Below are 18,909 nucleotides of genomic sequence, written 5' to 3'. Positions count from 1 at the left end.
GGCCACTCAGAAGAGACCTGTTCAGATGAGAAGACGACAACACTATGGTTCAAGGTTACCCAGATATTAGATTTGGTTGAACGTGGGGAACCAGATTCTCTAACCACATGGGGTCTGACAAACAGCTGTGTCTCCAGTAGGGAAAAAAGAGATAGAATATTGAGAATTTTAATGTAAACTACAGCTGTCAATGATTTAAACACACTCGCTGACAGGCGTTCCTGCCTCAACCTCCCCATGATACTCCTTATATCCAATGTATGTACTGAGCATACTGTGGACCAGTCATCTACAAACCATTTCAACTTCTGTCTCACTACATCTTGCTATGCGTATTCTCTTTTTCTCCTCTCTCCCTTTCCCCGCCTCCCTAGGGTGGCCTTAAACTCATTCTGTAGTCAAGGGTAACGTTGAACTTCTGATCATCCTGTGTCCACTTAGAGTGCTAGAATTGACAGATGTACACCACTATGACCATTGTACATAGTGCAGAAGCTGGAACCCAGGATTTCGTGAATGCTACCCAAACATTCTATCAACTGAACCTTATCCCCAGCTCTATCACTGTTCATCCTCAAAACAACCATTCAAGATTGGTATGACTACTATCCCCATTTTATAGATGGAGAAACTAAGATTTTTTTTAAAAGAAAAGTCAGTTGAGTAAAATCACATAGTCTTGGAACAACTCAGCTAGAACTAAAAACTCAGGATTGAGAGGCTAGAGAGATGGTTTGGCAGAGGACCCAGGTTCAGTTGCCAGCATTCACATGGTGGGTCACAGTTGTCTGTAACTCTAGTCCCAAGGGACCTAATGCACTCTTCTGACCTCCTCAGGCATCATACATGCATACGATATAGAGACATACACGCTGGCAAACACACATACACACACACACACACACACCAAACAAACACACCCAGGACCAAATCAAAGTCCATGTTCAGAGACAATTGGATTCTGTAGCTAGATCAGTCCCTTGAAATCCAGAGGACATGTTGGTCCTCTGGCGGAAGACCTCCTATTATGGCTATGAAGGACCCTGGAGGTGGAGACTGGACAAATTCCAATACAATATTCTTAGTTCTGTCTTATACAGGCCTAGCCTGAGGGGTTAGAGGTGATGCTGAGAATGGGCCATACCTCCTTCTCTTTACTGCAAACAGAATCCTGTTCATTCTCCACTTTCATTTACATCCGTATTCCTAGGCAGCCTTGTGGACCCCCCAAATTATCTAGATTTGGAAGCTCATGACACCTGTGTGCGAGGTAGAACCACTCTTGACTGGCTGAAGCATTGGAGATCCAGACAAGGGGCACTTTCAAACCTCATGTGGGTCTGGGCAGCTGGATGTAGGCATTTCTGTTATGGACTTGTTGAGTCTATCCAAGCCAGTCTTGCTTTTCTGAGCCCCAGTTTCTTCTTTTCAAAAAAATTGAAGGGGTAGTGAGAACAGTTCCTAAAAGATTAGGGGCACAGAGGGGCTAATGGGCAGAAGGGCATGGACGTGAATGAAGGAAGACAGCAAAGGTAAAGACTCAACGGTCAGAAGGGGTCCAAGTTGAAAGCTGGGAGGGGAATCATTTTGCCCCCTGTTGAAAGCTACAGGGTCAGAGGAGTAACAGAGATTGAAGCTAGAAGATCACCGGGGGCACAGAAATGAAGGTTAGCGGGTATAGAAAGACATAAAGATCAAGACTGGAGGATTCGAGGTTGGCAAAAAGATGGATACCAGAGGGAATGGGGGGGGCATAGAGTTGAAGGCTATGGGAGCTTACAGAGATGACACAACAGGGTGGGGGAGGTGTGGTGGGAACAGAAGTTAAGGATAAAGTGTGATATTAGGGTAAATATGTCCATCAACCCCAAAGGGCATAGAACCGGAGAAACAAACAGGCATAGTGGAAGCATGTTTGTTTTTAGGAAGATAGGGAACAGAAGAATCAAGAGACTGAGTTGGGAGACCAGAGCGCCAAAGGACATAGAAAAAGAGCGTCAAAAGGACCCCCAGACCAGAGTCAGTGAGAGCATAGATGCTGGGAAGACAATTGCTAGATGGGAGGAAACAAGGGCCCAGAGAGGCAGAGGAACATTGTATCAGTGACCAGAGTGATGATGGTCTTGGGGTGAGGGAGAGGTATTTTAGCACTGTGTCCCTCTTCAGCCCATTGGCCCATCTCAGCCAGGCAGTGAGCTCCATCCAGGTTTCTGACTAAGCCTCGTGATAGGTGCACACATAGCTCCCAACGTGTTTGTGCAGCCACCCCCAGAGCAGGGCCCGGATACGCTAAGACACTCAATCAGATCTGCACAGGCAGACAGGGTCGAAGCCAGGCTTCTCATCTGCCCAATCCCTCCACCCTTCTGCAGGGAGCCAAGGTAACACACACATACCCTACCTTCACATTTGGCGCCTCTGATATTGAACTGGTGTCCAGCAGGACAGCGGCACTTGAAGGAGCCCACTGTATTGAGACAGCTGCCGCCCTGGCACAGGCCCGAGATGACCTGGCACTCATCCACATCTGCAGGAATAAAGTCCAGGTAGGGAGTCAGAGAGAAGAACCAACTCGTGGTGCATGCGTGTGTGTGTGTGGTATGTATGTGTCTGTGGTGTCTATGTATGTGGTGTGTGTGTGTGTGGTTTGTATGTGTGTGTGGTGTGTATGTGTGTGTGGTGTGTGTGTGGTATGTGTGTGTGTGTGTGTGTGTGGTATGTATGTGTATGTGTTGGGGGAATCTCCATTCAGCTCTGGCTACCTAGGGGCTCCATTCTCCCTTGCATACCCCACAACTCACCTTGGCAGGCTCCTGTATGAACATTTGGGGTAAAGCCTCGGCGGCAGGGGTGTGGCTGTGCAGGGCAGAGCTGGCAGGGAAGTCCCCAGGCATGGCCCACAGTGGCACAACAGAGAGCTTTGGTGCACATAAGACCTGTCAGCTGGTGCTGGCACCCCTCGGGACTCACGTGGGGGTAGCAGGGCCCCATCTGGAAGTCTGTGGACAGACAGACACAGGCATCTGACTTTGAACTGTCTCTGTTCCACTGTTCTCTGCAGGTGCCCAGGCCTCTATACCAACATATCTGGCCTTTTCTTTCCAATGAGCCTTTCAACTTCCCCTTTCGGAGATGATGCCTTTTCTACCTAACAAACTCCTATTGATCCTTCAAAATATTCAGTACCTTCACACAAATAACCTCCAGCAGAGAATCTTCAGATTTTCTCAGACTTGCTCTCTCTCACCCTGCCTTCAAGCAGAGACCACGGATACCTGGCAGGAGAGCCCGTCTCACCTCTGACTGCACACCGGGCCCGGATGAATCTCCTCTTGGCTCTCATGACACCATGTCCCTGAACCCTCAAACCTAGTACAAGGGAGCTGCGTCAGTTTCCCCAAGCGCAGTGCCCAGGGTCCATTTGTGACTGCTTGGCTCCTCCCACCCTTCAGATACTTCCAATAATAGGGCTGGCACAGGACCAAGGACAGCCCCTCCCAGAATAAGCCAACCACTCTCCTTTCCGGGCCCCTTATGAAGGAGGGCATCAGAGGTAGCTTGGTACCCAGCCTTCCTGGGCCTTTGATACCCACCACCTGCCCTGGCCCCCTTCTCCCCCCCCCACTGACCTACACTCTTCTCATCTCTTACAGTCCTTATTCCATTTTTTTCTCTTTTGGTTGAAGTGTTTCCAAAGACATCATTCCATAACCCAGGTATACATCCTGCAGCTCCTCCACCTTCCAATTCATGACAAGTCTCTCTTTATCTATAAACTGACTCTTGCCACCATCAATAACCTCAGCCCCTCACTGGGGGATTCTAGGTGGATGCCGTCAGGCAGAGTCTCATCTGTAGTTCCTTTCTGGGAGGTGGTAGGCCAGAGGAAATGAAAAATTCCCTTAAAGAAATGGAGGAAAAGGCAAACAAAAAATTAGAAGAAATCAACAAATCCCTTAAAGAAAGCAAAGAAAACCAAGAAAAAAACAATCAAATAGGTGAAAGAAATGGTTCAAGACTTGAAGACTGGAATAGAGGCAATAAAGAAAATGCAAACTGAGGTAATTCTGGAAATGGAAAATCTGGGTAAATGATCAGGAACTACAGATGCAAGCATAATCAAAAGAATACAAGAAATGGAAGAGAGAATCTCAGGCATTGAAGATACAATAGAGGAAACAGATCCATCAGTCAAAGAACATGTTAAATTCAGCAAATTTTTAACAGAAAATATCCAGGAAATCTTGGACTCCATGAAAAGATCAAACCTGAAAATAATAGGAATAGAGGAAGGAGAAGTCCAACTCAAAGGCACAGAAAATATATCCAAAAAATCATAGAAGAAAACTTTTCCAACCTAAAGAAGGACATGCCTATGAAAGTACAATAAGCTTACAGAACACCAAATAGACTGAGCCAAAAAAAGAATTCCCCTCATCACATAATAATCAAAACACTAAACATACAGAATAAAGAAAAAGTATTAAGAGCTGTAAAGGAAAAAGGTCAAGTAACATATAAAGGTGAATCTAACAGAATTACACCCGACTTCCCAATAGAAACTCTGAAAGCAAGAAGATCCTGGATAGAGATTCTGTAGACACTAAGAGACATGGATGCCAGGCCAGACTACTATACCTAGCAAAGCTTTCAATCACCATAGAGGGAGAAAACAAGATGTTACATGACAAAACCATATTTAAACAATACGTATCCATAAATCCAGCACTACAGAAAGTACTAGAAGAAAAATTCCAACCCAATGAAGTTAGCTACACCTACAAAAACAAAGCAATAGATAATCCCACACCAGTAAAACCCAAAGAAGGGAAACACATGCACAACACAATACCACCACCAAAACCAAAAATAACATGAACTAACAGTCACTGGTCATTAATATTTTTAATATCAAAGGCCTCATTTTGCCTATAATAGATACAGGCGGGGGCTGGAGAGATGGCTCAGTGGTTAAGAGCATTGTCTGCTCTTCCAAAGGTCCTGAGTTCAATTCCCAGCAACCACATGGTGGCTCACAACCATCTGTAAAGAGGTCTGGTGCCCTCTTCCAGCCTTCAGGCATACAGACAGAATATTGTATACATAATAAATAAATAAATATTAAAAAAAGAAAGAAAAAAGATATAGGCTAACAAAATGGATACAAAACAGGATCCTTCTGCTGTATACAAGAAAGACACCTCAACTTCAAAGTCAGACATTACCTCAGAGTAAAGGGTTGGGAAAAGACTTTCCAATCAAATAGACCTAAGAAACAAGCTGGTGTAGCTATCCTAATATCTAACAAAATAGATCTCAAACTAAAATTAATCAAATTCATCATAGGAAAAATCCATCAAGATGAAGTCTCAATTCTGAACATCTGTGCCCCAAATACAAGAGAACCCACATATGTAAAAGAAACATTACTAAAGCTTAACTCACACATTAAACCCCACACACTAATAGTGGGAGACTTCAATATCCCACTCTCACCACTGGACAGGACTGCCAGACAGAAACTTAACAGAGAAATAAGAAACTAATAGATGTTATGACTCAAATTTTAAAAGACATTCATAGAATATTCTACCCAGATACCAAAGAATATACCTTCTTCTTAGCACCACATGGAACCTTCTCTAAAGAAGGAAGGAAGGAAGGAAGGAAGGAAGGAAGGAAGGAAGGAAGGAAGGAAGGAAGGAAGGAAGAATTTCCTTTTTCCTCATGGGGCTGTAAAGATGGCTCAACCATTAAAAGCATCTTCTGTTCTTGCTTCAATCCCTAGCACCCATACGAAGCAACTCACAACCACCTGGCTGTAACTCCAGCTCCAGGGGATCTGATGCCTTCTTCTGGTCTCTACGGACACCTGCCTTCATGTGCGCATACTCTCCCACACACATAACTTTAAAATAGTAAACTGAACCATTTTAAGAATAAAAGGTAGAAAGGGGACCTGGTGAGGTGATGGCTGAGCTAGTAAGGGTGGATGCCACCAAGTCTGACCTCCTGAGTTTCATCTCAGACCCACAGGATGGGAGGTGAGAATCAACTTCTGCAAGCTTCCCACTCACCTCCACACTTTGCCATGGTATTTGTTTCCTCATCATCTTCTAAGTAAGTAAATACGATTTAAAAAAAACAAGCAGAAAGAGGTCTATGGGCATGGCTAACTGTTAAGCATGGTCCTACAGTTCTTCAGTGAGGGGCTGGGAAGTGGCTCAAGGGTAGAGTCCCTCCTAGAATCCCCTAGTGAGGGGCTATGGCTGGAAGTGTGGTTCAGTTGAGTGCCTGTTTAGTTCTCAAATAAGACCTGAGCTCAGTCACTAGTAACAGAGACAGAGAGAGATGGCGAGGTGGTGGTGGTGGGGCGAGGTTTCGGTAAAGTGTCCATTCCCTGTGGATCATTTTCAGAGCCAGGGGTCGGGAGAGCAAGGTGGCGCATGCCTGGGATCCTAGGTATTTAAGAGGCTGAGGCAGGAGGATCAAGGGTAAGCTTGACATGAACCTGGACTGAATAATGAAATCGAAGCCTACCTGGGTGACTCACTGTGACCTGACTCAAGAAGTTAAGATCCTGGCTTGGGAGGTGACTCAGGGAGGAAACGCACTGCCACCAAACACGATGACTTGAGTTTGATCCCCAAACCCTCCATTGTGGAAGGACAGATGACTCCTGCAAGCTGTCCTCTGACCTCCACATGCATGGTAGCACGAGCACACACACAAATTAATAAATGTATCAAATTATTTAAAAGTAAAACCTTTGCAAGATTCAGCAGAGAGGTCTCTTTCCCCAGAAAGTCCTCTCTCACTCCATGGCTCATGACCTCTCTGCCCTTTATATCCCCTTCATCATGGCAATTGATCCCAAGGTCAGTGTTTTCTTCTTCCAATTCCCAAGCCAATACAAACTCTTTTTCTTCTAAACAAAGGAGCTAATTTTTATCCCATGTGTATTGGTGTCTTGCCTGCATATATGTGAGGGTGTCTGATCTGACCCTGGAGTCACAGACAGTTGTCAGATGGGTGCTGGGAATTGAACCCGGGTACTTTGGAAGGGCAGCAAGTGCTTCTAATCTCTGAGCCATCTCTCCATCTGACCCCCTAACCCCCAATGCAAATTCTTTTGAAGTAGGCCAATGAGCAATAACTGCTATGCAGAGTGGATGAGCAAAGGAAGCCCATTGTCCTCAGACTGCCCTGGAAGGAGCGAAGCAGCCATCTGTCTGCACTTGGAACCCAGCCATGTCTTGCTCACGGCCCATTTTCCTCCCCGAATTCTTCTCAGTACCTCTCTCACACTGAGGCCCCATGAATCCATAGACACACGCACAGAGGTTTGGCCCGATGCAGCGTCCTCCGTTACGGCAGCCGTGGACACAGATGGCTGTGGACAGACAGGGGAGGACGACTGAAGGTTTCCTGGAAGCAGAGGGGGCTGGGACCTAAGTAGCCTTTCTTTATCCAGGGATCCCGCCATCTGGACCAGGGGGAGTAAGACTGACTAATGAGCGATGGTTTGGTCAGTAAAGTGCTTGCCGTGTAAACATGAGAATCTGAGCTCGGATCCTCATCACCCATGGGAAAGTCACAAGCAATGGTGCTCTGTAATTCCCTTGCTGGGGAGCCAGAGGCAGATGGTCTCTGAAAGCTCACTGGCCAGGTAGCCTAGCTGAATAGGTGAGCTCCAGGTTCAATAAGAGACTCTGTCTCTGATAATAAGATGGAGAACAATTGATGGAGATACCTAACATCGATCTTTGGCCTTCACATGCACACATACACACATGCACACATACACACATGCACACATACACACATGCACACATACACACATGCACACATGCACACATGCACACATACACACATGCACACATGCACACATGCACACATACACACATACACACATGCACACATACACACATGCACACACGCACACACGCACACATGCACACATGCACACATGCACACACGCACACATGCACACATACACACATACACACATGCACACATACACACATGCACACATACACACATGCACACATACACACATGCACACATACACACATGCACACATACACACATGCACACATGCTGGCATACATACATGCTCACACATCTGCACAAACACCTGCCCCCGTCCCCGACTTGTGCAGCTGTAACAATGAGCCTGTCACCTTTGATCTCTGATCAAAGTGAACAAGTGATGAACAAATCCATTTCCTGGGATTCTCTGTGTAAGTGAGGTCAGCAATGGGGGTACTCACGTTGTCCACACACAGTGCCCGTGTAGCCTTCCTGGCATAGACAGGATTCCCCTCGGCAGCTGCCCCCATTCATGCAGCTCATGCTACACCCCAGTGATGCTTTGGATAAGGAAAAACATACAGTAAGGGGAAGATGTTCCGGGAAGGCTTGACCAGGGCCTCTACTTGGCTTGGCTCTTATCCTTCAACAAAAACAACCTGGGCTCCTAGTGGCATTCAGATGCCTAGGGTCTTCTCTTCCTTCTTCAAGAGGCCACTGACCACTCACCTCTACCTACGGCACAGCTGGGGGCCAGGGTCCCATCCATACAGGTACACAGGTTGGGCTGGGAGCAGAAGCCATTGCCACAGGCATGCCTGCAGACAGCTGGAAAGGCAGAGCGTACAGCATCAAAATCAGGACCCACGGCCTTAGTGATTTCTCATTAGGTAGAGGCACTTGCTGCACAAGCCTGGTGATCCAACCTCAACTCACCAGTGAAGATGGAAAGGAAGAAGAGAACTGACTTCACATAATTGTTCTCTGACATCCATAGGTGTATCATGGTACGTGTGCCTCCACACACTCAACATGCACATACACAGTACTAACTAAATACTACCCAGCAAAATGTGGTAGTGTGCCTATATCAGCCCAACACTTGGGAGGGAAGAGAGCGGGGGAATGGAGGGGGAATGCTGAAGGATGGGAGAGAGAAAGGATGTAAGTCTCATGTCATCCTCATTCCAAAGATTCCCATAGGCCACCAGAAGCCTCAAGGTGAACCAGTTGGTCTTCCCCAGCTCTAGCTCTGCTCATACCCTGAATAATGGCAAATAACCCCAACCAAGTCTCTATCTAGGCTGAGCAGGTGCTGCGACCTTCAGCTCCAGGATTTTGCTACATCATCAGGAGAGATGATGTGGGCATGAAGGGCTGACTTCAGGGCACAGAGGCTGGAGTGGTGAGGACCCTGATGCTGAGTCTGGAGACAGAGAAGCTAGAGTTGGGGGAGAGAGTGTAAGACTGACATAAAGACAGTGTGAGAGGCCCGATGGAGACAGATAGGAAAACAGGAAAGCCAGACAGCAACAACAAGATGGGAGGACAAAGGAAATGAATGCAGGGTGGGGAAGATGATTCAGAAGGTAAAGGCACTCACTCCCAAGTCTGATGACGTTTTGGTCCTCAAGAGCTACATGATCGAAGGTGAGAACCGACTACCGTCAACTGCCCTCATGTACACCATGGCGTGCTTCACCCACCCAACAAAATAAACGAAATACATATTTTCTAAAAAGAGATAAACGAATGCATCAAGTCACAATGGAGTCTAAGGACAAAAGCATGGGACATGAGTGAGGCTCACCCAGCAGCCCTGAGCTAAGTTCCAACTTCATATGTAGACAAGGCTGGGATTGCTGACAGGTAGCTGGGAGGACCCCAAGCATCCCCTGCCTGTACCCTCCATCTCCTCTCTTCAACACTCACGGACAACACACTGGTTCCTGCCAGGAAGAGTCCTCCAGCCAGGGCAACAGTAGGCATGAAAGCGGGAACCACAGACATTAGGCCTTTGGGAGAAAGTGGTGATGTCACTACCAGTCCCCTTACCCCAGCATAGCCTTCCCTGCCTGCACCCCAGGTACTTTCAGCATTCCAGATACACGCACCCCTGCAAAATGATGGCAGGCCTGCCACGCCTTCTCACATGGTCTGGACTCGCAGATTCCAGGGTCCCATCCCAGTAGCCTTGACCATTTTCCATGCACGATAGAACCACCCAGGCCAGCAGAATCTGAGCTGCAGGACCCCAGGCTGTAAGGAAGCCTCCAGGTTCTCTCCTTGCCCAACACGGGCCTTCCAGAATCATGATGTGTCTTTGGAGGCTGCAAGGAGCAAGCAGAGTCAGCTGCCAAGTGAACTACATGGTGAAGGGCACCCCATAGAATGGACAGCTGTGAGGAGTCTGCCTGGGAAGACACCAGTTCTGCAGGGGAGAGCAGGGGAACAACCACAGCAGACTTTTGAAAGGGGTTTGATTGATTTTAGTGTGTTTGTCATGTGTGCATACACACGTGCTTGTGGAGGCAACGTCTACTGTCATTCTCAGGAGCCGTCAGATTGTTTTTTGAGACTGGACTTCTCCCTGGAGTGGAATTCACCAAGTAGGCTAGGCTGGTTGGTGAATGAGCCCCAGGATCCTTCTGTCTACACATGCTCAGGGCTATCATATTTAAGTGGGTCCTAGGCGATCGAACAAAAGCCTTTAAGTTTCAAAGCAGGGGTTTTACTGACTGAGCTATCATCTAGCCTCAGGATATGATATTTCACAGGTGAAGCCACTATAGATAATGATTCTGGGGAAGCGGGTTTGTGGGGGGAAAAGGGAGTAGAGAGTGGGAGAAAGGGAAGGCGGTCCATGGTTGTGCATCAAGGGCAATGGAGAGCTCTTGAAATATTTTTGGTGAGAGACAAATATGAGCTTGGAGTAAGGAAGGGATGTGGGGTCCAGCAAAAGCTGGGCAGGGAGATGGCAGGGCCAGATGACAAGGGTTGATAACAAGGAATAACAGAGAACTCAAACAATCAAAAAGAGTAGGTGGGGATTCCAGAGGAGGAAGGAAGATTGAGGACACCCCAGAATTCTGGCTGGGAGGGTAGAGAAGGACTGGTTAAAGACTGGGAATACGGCTTGGGCTTGCGTTGCAACATGGAGATCTGAATTTTACCTCCCAGAACCCACATAAGACGGCCAAGCATCATGGAGGTTTTCTCTCTCTCTCTCTCTCTCTCTCTCTCTCTCTCTCTCTCTCTCTCTCTCTCTCTCATATTTTGTTTTATTTTATGTGTGGTTATTTTTGCCTTCATATATGCCTGAGCACTATGTAAGTGTCTGGTGCCCAAGGGAGCCTGAAGAGGGCATTTGATCCCCTGAAACTGGAGTGTAGTTGATTTTAAGTCTCCATATGGATGCTGGGAATTGACCCTAGGACCTCTGAAAGATCAACAAATGCTCTTAACCCCTGAGCCATCCACTCCAGTCCCACAGGACGTGCTTTTATTCCAGCGCTGGGGAAGAGGAGGCAGGCAGATCCTTGGCTCACTGACTCGTCAGTCTAGCCTACTTGGTGAGTTTCAGGTCAGTGAGAGACCCTGAGGAACAGAACCTGAGGTTGACCTCTGACCTCCACACACATGTGTACATGTGTGCACCCACACATGTGTGTACATCACACATTCCAAACTTAAATAAGTGGCTAAGTCAAAGGAGGCAGCTGGGCATTCTGACAACATTTGCATCTTGTTCACTTTGGACAAAGCAAGACTATCACATGGTTAGTGAGAAGATGCAAGGTCCAGCCATCTCCTCCTCCCAGAACGGTTGACTCTATCCTTGGCCGGGAAGAATGAGTGTGGGAGCAGGTCAAGGCGATTTCCCAAAAGAGTCGGTTGGGCTGGTGAGAAGGCTCAGCCCAGTAAAGGCACTTGAGGACTTAAGTTTGATTCACATGGACTCACACGGTGGAGGGAGAGACCCAACTCCCACAAGCTGTTCCCTGACCTCCACACATGCTTCCTCCCTGGCCCCAGCCCCGCCCCACTCCGCGTTCCATAAACTAAATACATTTCTAAACTGTAAGAAAATCAGTGTGTTATGTTTCTTTTGTAAAAGGTTTGGACGGAGACCAGGATGTAACTCAGTTGGCAGAGTGCTTCCCCAGAATGCATGAAACCCTAGGTTTGATCCCCGGGGCCAGCTCTGGTGTGGTGGTGCGTACATATAATAACACCCTGTGGAAAAGTAGAGGCAAGAAGATAGTGAGTTTAAGGCCTTCTGGGATACATAGCCCATACACAGTTTGCAGAATGAAAACTCTGGGCCTTTGAGGAGAAGCGAAAGTCTGACCGGGTGTTCCCAAGCTTTTGTTAACTTAAAGCAGTGGTTCTCAACCTTCCTAACTTATTAACTGTATTAATACTTTAATACAGTTCCTGGTGTTGTGATGACCCCATCCAAGAATTATTGTCGTTGCTACTTCATAACTGTAATTTTGCTATTGTTCTGAATTGTAATGTAAATATTTCTGGAGATGATTTATTAAAGGGGGTGGCGACCCACAGGTTAAGACACTCTGACGTAGAGGCACGACCAGGCAGGGGAAGGGGACAGGGACACTTGTCTTGCTTCCAGGGGATCTGATTAACATGGCCAACTCACCGGACCCTCCCACACTCCCAAGCTCTGAAAATTAGGTCCCCAAGATTAGTTGGATGAGTTAAGCTGCCTCAAAGGCAAGCGGAACTTGGATGGGAAGATGTGCCCCCCTCGCCCCCCTCTGCAGCCTCAGCGAAGAACGAGGAGTCCTAGGAAAGAGGCATCCCCGAGAGTGCTTGGGCAGCGACCTCCAGTCACCATTGTCAAAGCTACAGCACCTTGTGGGATCCTCAGGGTGGTGCTTCGCTCCGCCCTCACCTGCAGATCAGACACTGGAAGCTCAGGTCCTGCGGAGTACGGGGTTTCCCCGGCATCCTACAAGAGCGCGCCCAGTGGATAGTGGAGAGGGGAAGGGGGCTGGGCCAGGGGCTGCCTGGCTGCAGACAAAGGAATCCCCCACTCCGTCGTCGCGGCCAACCGACCTCCCTCCGCTACTTCTGGACCTCCCTTCCTCCGCGTTCCCGGCGGTCACTGTTTCACAGGCACCGCCTTTCCCTACCTGAGGGTGCTGCTCGAAGAGGCAGCTGACAAGATGCGCAAGCCAAGGGGACCCCGGGAGCAGCAAGGCAAAAGCCTGGGAGGGCTGAGCCGCCGCGTGCCTAGCTCCGAATTGAGGGCGGGAGGGGTTTGGGGGAGGGTGCGGTTGCACCTCTCAGCCTGGGCGGGGAGAATTGAGAGAGGCTGAGGCTGGGGGAAGGCCTGAAGCTGGCTTGCAACTCCAAGGAGAGGCAAGGGGTTCCTGGAACTACTGACCTCCTATGGTCATGTTTACAATGGAGTTAGGGGTGGTCCTGAGGTGGGGCTGGGGTGTGCGGGGTGATCAGAGGTAGTAGGCACAGGGAGGCCCCAAGACTTACCTGGGAGATCTCCCCTGTTCCTGCTGGGGCAAGGATAATTGTAGGTATGGTAATTCACCTGTGTGTTAGTCAGGGTTCTCTAGAGGAATAAAACTGATAAAATATACATATACATCATATACATACATACAAGCTGTGGTCCAGCTAGTTCAACAATGGCTGTCTAAGTTCATAGGAAAGTCCAAGAATCCAGTAGTTGTTCAGTCCTGAGGCTGCCTGTCTCAGCTGGTCATCAGTATAAGGCCAGAATCTCAAAGCAGGAGGTTGTAATGCCCGGGAAGGAATGAGGGCAAGAGTGAGGGCAAGCAGGCAAAGAGAGCAAGCTTCCTCTTCCACGTCCTTTACATAGGCTGCCTCCAGAAAGTGTGGGCCAGACTTACGGTGGAGCTTCTCACCTCAAAAGATCTGGGTTATGGTGGGTCTTCCCACTTCAAATGACTTAATTAGGAAAAATTCCTAAAAAAGAAGAAAAAAAGAAAAGGTCCACAAAATGTACATCGACTTTTAGTTTAATGTGCGTTTACACAGGCGTGTGCAGGATAGAAGATGGTTGTTATCTTCAGGGACACTACCTCCGCCGAGACAAAATGAAAACATTAGCATAGAGAAGATGTAGAATTCAGCGTTCCAGCTCAGTTACTGGAGACTGAGCTCAGGGTCTCACACCCGCGAAACAAGTGCTCTGTAGATGAGCCACACTCCTAGTCCCACTGGGGGATTCTAGGCAGAGGCTCTAGAACTGGTTAGATGCAGACTCTAGATACTGCTGAGCCTGTATCTAACCCCGCATGGGGGGGATCTTAGGGAATTTTATCCTCCCTTGTGGCTGAGCTTCATCCCCTAGACTCTGGAGGCATCTCCTTGATTGGCATTTCTGGCAATTTCACTGCCACTGTGGGAATAACTCACCACCAATACTCTTGAATATGACAGAAGCTGTTTCTTGGATCTAAAATGGTTACTCCACCCAGCAAAATTCTATGTAGCTAGCAGACCCAATTTGTTTTAGTTTCCCTTTCCCCCAAAACATCAGCTTTCTCAGTGTAATCCCCAAAGCTAAATGTGCTGACCATGCATCATCATAGCAATTCTAGAATGTAGCAAACAAACAAACAAACAAACCTCTCTGCTGATGCAAACAATCCCAATCAAACCAAATCAGACCCAATTAAAAGATACCCATATTTAATGGATGACAATACTCCCGAGTGACCCTGGGAAAACGTGGAGAAGCAAAGAGAGAGGAGGGGAGACCACCCAAAACTGGGAGACCATGTGTTTATTCTCTGGGGGGCAGTTTAAATAGCCTGTGGGAGTGGTCTTGACCTTCCCTGGGGAGGGGTTACCAGTTGGCAGGCTTTCTCATAGGTGGAGTTTGGACTAAGGCAACTCCCAGGGGAGGAAGCTTATGCCAGGAGTGGGGTGAAGCCTCCAGCTAAATACTTATAAACAATCTGAAGAGGTGCCAGGTGGTAGTGGTGTACAACTTTAACCTCTCAGGCGTCAGTGGCAGGCAGATCTCTGAGTTCAAGGCCAGCCTGGTCTACACAGCAAGTGCCAGGACAGCCAGGGTTAAACAGAGAAATGCTGTATTAAAAAACAAAAGCAAAAACCAAAACAGTTTGAAGCATTGTTGAGTGGTTTCAATTTGACAGGCCTGATTTAAACTTTAGTATATCATATCTCATTTTATTTCAGTTAAACCCTTCCCCCCCCACTGTTACTTTTGATTGTGTTGTTTAGTATAGGAATAAAGCAAACCTGGACAGGTCCCATATGTAGGGAGGTGTATGTGTGTACGTGTGCATGAGTGTGTGCGCATGCATACATGTGTGCATATGTGCGTGTGTGTGTGTTTGTGTGTGTGTGTATAGAGGCTGGGGCAACCTCAGGAGTCATCTTGTATCTGACAGAGGATCTCTCACTGGACCAGAACTGACCAGCTAGGCTAGGCCTACTGGACAGTAAGCCCCAGGGATCTTCCAGTTTCTAAAGATAAAACTTAGATGTTTTTGTGTGCAATTTTATCGACTGAGCCATCGCCTCAGCACAATCTCAGTATCTTGAATTCCCGTTTCTTACCATCGTTTCTGATCTCCACCAAACTCCTGCTGAAACCTATCACAATCTTAGGCTCTTATTTGGACATTCCAGTACCACCTTGTGCCTGCTAGGACCCTACACTTTTTGTCTACTTAATTCCCTTTCTTTTCTTTTCATTCTCTTTTTTGTTTCATTTTATTTTTATTTTTTAGTTTTAGTTTTTCAAGACAGAGCTTCTCTGCCCTGGCTGTTCTGAAATTCACTTTGTAGACCAGGCTGGCCTTGAACTCACAGAGAGCCACCTGCCTCTGCCTCCTGAGTGTTGGGATTCAAGGCATGTGCCGCTACCCCTGGCTTGATTTTCTTTTCAGGATCTTACTGTGTGACTCAGGCTAGCTTTTGACTTGAGGTGATCCATCTGCTTCAGCTTTGTGAGTGCCAGGATTGCAGACAGGGGCCACCATGTCTGGGTCCTTTATCAGACACATTCATACACATTGTTCTTTGTCACCAAACATTAGCTTCCCTACGAAGATGCTTTGAACTCATTAAGGGACTCTGACCAGCTCAAGTGAGGCAAACATGGCTTTGGCAGGCCTTGCCCCTTTCCCCCATTCCCTTTGCCTTGCTAAAAAATTATTAGATTACATTCCTAAAGCTAGCCCCCAAGGTCTATTCCCTTATTTGGCCACTTTCTCCTCCTGAGGTTAACCACCAAGGTCCAGCAATCAGAAACCCCTTTGAGTATCCTGATTAACATACCCAATTAAAACTAAACACCTTATCCTCACACAGGTTTTCCCCTTGTACCTTTATAAACTGCTGTTTTCCTAAGGGCCATATCTGTCTTCTGTCTATCCAGAGGCAGTCCTTTGTTCCCTGGGACAAACACCCCTGCCCCCTCTTCCTTGTTTCCTTCTGCTTCTTCCTCATTCTCTGTCTCCTGCCTTTGTCTCTTATTCCCTGCCCTCTGTCATTCTGGGGCAAATAAATATTTGTGCTGAGAACTTGACCTTGGGATGGTCTTCTGCCTGGACCTTCCTTTCAAGTGCCAAGATGAGAGACACGTACCACCACGCCTGGCTTAAGATTCCATTCTTTACAAATCACTTGGTCTCTGGTACTTGAGTGTTTTCTAAAGTCAACATAGGTCAAATATTGCTTTCCACTTTAATTTTTAATTGCATATATTTATTTATGTGTATTATGTGTGTTGAGGTACACGTGTATCATGATATGTATGTTACATACAACTTATAGGTCCTGGGGCTCAGACCCAGGTAGCCAGAGTTGGCAGCAGGTGTCTTTACCTGCCAAGCAATCTTGATAACCCCTACCTTATTTTTGGAGAAAATGTCTCTCAGTGAACCTACATCTCATTGTTTTGTCTAGACTAGCTGGCCAGCAGGCTCCAGACATTTTCCTGTCTTGCCTGTCTCTGAGTCACATGAGTACAATGTCATGCTGGCGGTCTGAACTCAGGTTCTTGTCCTTGTGTAGCAAACACTTTACTCCCTGAACCATCTCTAAAGATTCATGGTCTCTGGTATTTGTTTATGAGATAGGGTCTCATAAAGCCTGTGCTGGCCTCAGACTCACCATATTAGGCAGGGTTCTCTAAAGAAACAGAACTAAAGAATGAGTACAGTGTGTGTGTGTGTGTGTGTGTGTGTGTGTATACATAAGTGTGATCTATTAGAGCGGCTTATGGTCTGTGATCCTGGTAGTCCAACATTGACTGTCTCGTGTGTGTGTGTGTGTGTGTGTGTGTGTGTGTGTGTGTGTGTGTACATGAGTGTGATCTATTAGAGCCGCTTATAGTCTGTGGTCCTGGTAGCTCAATAGTTCAACATTGACTATCTCGTGTGTGTGTGTGTGTGTGTGTGTGTGTGTGTACATGAGTGTGATCTATTAGAGAGGCTTATAGTCTGTGGTCCTGGTAGTCCAACATTGACTGTCTCACAAAGGAAAGTTTGAAAATATCTGTTTAGTCCGCTTGGTTGGGTGTTTTACCAGTCCCAATCTGGTGCTGAAGTCCTGGAGGATTCTTAGAGAACTACTGGTCTTCAATCAACATTAGAATGTCCCCCAAAACTAATTCCTGATTCTAATACCAGTGAAGGACGGATAAACTTGCCAGTGAGAGAGAGGGCAAGCCGGCAAAAACCAAAAGCTTTCTTCTTCATGGTCTTTTTTTTTCATATTAACTTTTTGATGAATCTATAATAATTACATAATTTCCCTTCTTTTCTTCCTCCCTCCAACCCCTCCTCCCATGCACTCGCCCTTGCCTCTTTAATTGTTACACATGTATATGCCTGTGTATATATATACTTCCATATTCCTAAATACAGAACTACAACCTGCTCATTCTGTATAATGTTATTTGTATGTATATGTTTTCAGGGCTGACCATTTGGGATTGAATAACCAGTTGGTATGTTTATGCCACTAGAAGGTGCGATCCAGATTTAGGATGGGTCTTTCCAACTAAAATTATCCAGTCAAGAAAATCCCTCACAGGTGTATCATCTGTTTAGAATTTAGTTGGTTCCAGATGTAGTCAAGTTGACAACTAAGATTAGCTATGGAGTGTTTTGTCATGGTCAGCTCTGCTCCACCAACTGAAGCCCAAATAACTATTCAGAGACTTACTATTAGTTGTAAATGCTCGGCCAATAGTTCAGGCTTGTTACTAGCTAACTCTTACAACTTAAATTAACCCATTACTATATATCTACACTCTATCATGTGGCATTAACTCTCTTTCATCTTGTACCTCCTGTTTCCTCTCATGTCTGACTGGTGACTCCTCTGACTCTGCCCTTCTTTTTCCCAGCATTCTCTCTGCCTCCAAAATATTACCTAGCCATCAGCCAGTTTTTTTTAACAATGAGCACAATACATATTTGCAGTGTACAAAGATTGCTCCACAGCAGACTTGAACTCCCAATCTTCCTGCTTCAGTCTCCCAAGTTCTGAATAACTCCTGTCCCCCACTCCAATCTGGCCATGTAGTTCAGATTGGTCAAAAATGCACAGTCCTCCTGTTTCATCCTCCCAAGTGCTGGAATTACACATGTGTACCACCTTCTGACATCAAAGAGCTTCACATTCTCCCTTTTCCCACAATGGCATTGCTGTGTGTTATGATGTCACACCCCTGAGATCCCCCTCTACACCCCCTGCCATTCTTCTAATGTGACTTTAGCCCTCCCTTTTATATACACCATCCTTTGATTTTCTGTGCTTCCCCAGAGGCCCCTCTTAGGGACAGGCATTAGGGCTGTAAGCCCAGAGTGGGGGTATCTGTAATTCTGTCCACTTGTGTGATCTTGAGCTGAAGATCTGGATAGAGGAGGTAGGATGTGTTCAAGAGCCCAAGGCCAGGACTGGGGACAGGCTGGTGTGACTGACTGGCTAAGATGGATGGAGATAATCTGCAGAGACATTTGTGTCCTTGGCTGAGGCTGTTAGACTGTGGTAATAACAGACCCTTAAAAACTGGAATTCCCCAGAACAGGTCAGCGATGGGCA

At 46.9% G+C, this 18,909-nt stretch overlaps 1 protein-coding gene across 1 annotated transcript in view; it reads right to left on the bottom strand.

The window, feature by feature from the left end:
- Nucleotides 1–18,909, bottom strand: part of Fbn3 (fibrillin 3) — a 151,845-nt gene that overhangs the window by 52,754 nt on the left and 80,182 nt on the right. The window contains 9 exon segments of the mRNA XM_075967288.1: nucleotides 2,402–2,527; nucleotides 2,802–2,999; nucleotides 7,298–7,393; nucleotides 8,274–8,372; nucleotides 8,542–8,640; nucleotides 9,745–9,827; nucleotides 9,927–10,142; nucleotides 12,731–12,787; nucleotides 12,972–13,129. Of these exon segments, the coding sequence (XP_075823403.1) occupies nucleotides 2,402–2,527; nucleotides 2,802–2,999; nucleotides 7,298–7,393; nucleotides 8,274–8,372; nucleotides 8,542–8,640; nucleotides 9,745–9,827; nucleotides 9,927–10,142; nucleotides 12,731–12,787; nucleotides 12,972–13,129 (1,132 nt within the window).

Source organism: Microtus pennsylvanicus, chromosome 1 (genome assembly GCF_037038515.1).
Source record: "Microtus pennsylvanicus isolate mMicPen1 chromosome 1, mMicPen1.hap1, whole genome shotgun sequence".
Lineage (NCBI taxonomy): Eukaryota > Metazoa > Chordata > Mammalia > Rodentia > Cricetidae > Microtus > Microtus pennsylvanicus.
The sequence above is the reverse complement of the archived record's forward strand: the minus strand, read 5'-3'. Positions and strand labels throughout refer to the sequence as shown.